General features: G+C 34.6%; 2 protein-coding genes across 2 annotated transcripts in view; one reads left to right on the forward strand and one right to left on the reverse strand.

Moving 5' to 3' along the window:
- LOC100631697 (triosephosphate isomerase-like) overlaps nucleotides 1-461 on the forward strand; it is a 3,019-nt gene extending 2,558 nt beyond the window's left edge. The window contains exons 5-6 of the mRNA XM_019996572.1: nucleotides 6-116; nucleotides 209-461. Coding sequence (XP_019852131.1) covers nucleotides 6-116; nucleotides 209-327 — 230 coding nt within the window. The 3' untranslated portion in view covers nucleotides 328-461. The remainder of the gene's footprint in view (nucleotides 1-5; nucleotides 117-208) is intronic.
- LOC100631822 (galactosylgalactosylxylosylprotein 3-beta-glucuronosyltransferase 3-like) lies at nucleotides 406-2,065 on the reverse strand. The gene is made up of 5 exons (XM_003386651.2): nucleotides 1,913-2,065; nucleotides 1,647-1,844; nucleotides 1,032-1,176; nucleotides 830-978; nucleotides 406-751 (listed from the first exon to the last, which is right to left on the reverse strand). Exons 1-5 carry the CDS (start codon nucleotides 2,063-2,065, stop codon nucleotides 668-670), a joined length of 729 nt encoding a protein of 242 aa, XP_003386699.1. The 3' UTR covers nucleotides 406-667.

Consider the following 2,065-nt stretch of genomic DNA (forward strand, 5'->3'; position numbering starts at 1 on the left):
ATTAGGTAAGACAGCAACTCCAGAGCAAGCCCAAGAGGTTCATAAGTTCCTAAGACAATGGCTCCATGATAATGTATCAGGATCAGTAGCAACCAGCACCAGGATTATATATGGAGGTATGGGGCACTGAAGAATTTACTAATCTTTGTACTATTCAGCAATTTAGATTATATTAAATTATTAATTTCATTGTTATTATTACTAATAGGTTCTGTCAATGGTGGTAATTGTGCTACACTAGCTCTCCAGGCTGATGTTGATGGGTTTCTGGTGGGAGGAGCTTCCCTGAAGCCAGAGTTTGTTCAAATCATCAACTCCAAACAGTAACACACTCACCTCCTCCTCCACCTGCTGCTCTTTACTGCTGCTACTGTAGTATATACATGTGTATAGCTATGACTGGATTGTAATGTGTTGTAATGATGTATGAAATGTGTAGTTTTTAGCTTATTATTAATAAATAATAATAATAATAATAATAATAATAATAATAATAGGTGGGTTTAATAAAGACACAGATGCTGGTGGTGTTAATTTCTATACTGCATTACATCAGGTTAATAATAATTATTTTAAAAATTATTAATTTTCAGATATCAGAAGATGAAAATTATAAAGAAGTATAAATAAAACTATTATAAGTATTATTATTATTATACAAAAGTCGTTAAACTTCAATGGTCTTGTCCCCAGGGTTCTGTCTCTCATAAGGCATCTTAGGCTTCTCCGTCTTAATGTGCCATACATAGATCTATTAATAATAATAATAATAATAAATAATAACAACAATAATAATAATGTTAAATCGACACCTCTCTCTCTCTCTTACATTTTTGCAGTCATTAGCTCTTGCCTCCAGCTGTGATGGTTTTACTTCAAGATCTGATAGAAACGTTGTCTCCAGCATCCCAGCTGCACTTTTATGATTAATATAGACCTCAGGTTTATTCATTAATATTTGTAAATTAACAGCAAATGCTAAGGAAATAATAAAGAGTATGATATACAAGAGTATACAAGGATATACTGACCTCCCATATCCAGGGGGAATGTTCTATCGGGTCTGAAGCTGGTATGGAAACTCACCACACGTCCATCCTGACAGTTAGGACCTTCATACCTTAACATTCCAACGAATCCAACTGGCCAGACTGAGACAATACTAGTAAACCTCATCTAAACAAAAATAATAATAATAATAAGTTAATTTTTTCAAAAAAAAAAATTCCATTGTCACAAAATCCGTGACAACCAAAAACCCATTAGTTCCATTGTCACAATTTTGCCAAGGCTATAGCCTTTGGTCTTTGGCCTAATTTTTAGTAACTAAGCCAAATTTGATCGGAATCAGCTCAAACTTTCTACAAAACATAAGTACATGTATATGCATCAGAAAATGTAATAAAATTGAGGAATTCTCTACTTGTCAATTTTGGTGAAATTTGACAAAAATCCCTGTACAGGGACTTTTGTCTAATTTTGGAGCAACTTTAAAAAATCATAAAAAATCCAAACTTGTTCGGAATCAGCTCAAACTTTCTACACAGCATAAGTACATGTATATGCATCAGGTAATGCCCTGTAGAGAGTACAAAGTCTTTACCATGTCCCCTACATGCATCAGCTGCTGGTGTATGTTCACTAACTTCATGAAACAGTCTTATATCGTATCCATTGTCATCATCACCGAAGTAGACCACACCCATTTTACTATCCTTCAGTCCGTGATTATCTCTGATCCATTTCAATCCTCTGTTCCTTTGCTCCACCCCCCTGTGGCCCCCGCCCCCTTTACGCCTTGAAACAAAGGTAGTCGTCTTCTCATGCAAATGTACTGACTTCACCTAGTTAATTAATAGTTAATTAATAGTTATTAATAGTTATTAATTAATGGTTAACTAACTATACTCACCTTACAGTTGTTCAGTACATTGGTCACCACTTTACTGTAGGTACTTGCATCTTCAATGACAATCCAAGTTACATTTGATACTAACATCAGTGTTTGACACAGTCTCACCAAATCAACTTTCTGTGTTAGTCTCTTGTATGTTGGAGTGATCAT

The sequence above is a fragment of the Amphimedon queenslandica genome, unplaced genomic scaffold (assembly GCF_000090795.2).
Source record: "Amphimedon queenslandica unplaced genomic scaffold, v1.1 AMPQUscaffold_13405, whole genome shotgun sequence".
NCBI lineage: Eukaryota > Metazoa > Porifera > Demospongiae > Haplosclerida > Niphatidae > Amphimedon > Amphimedon queenslandica.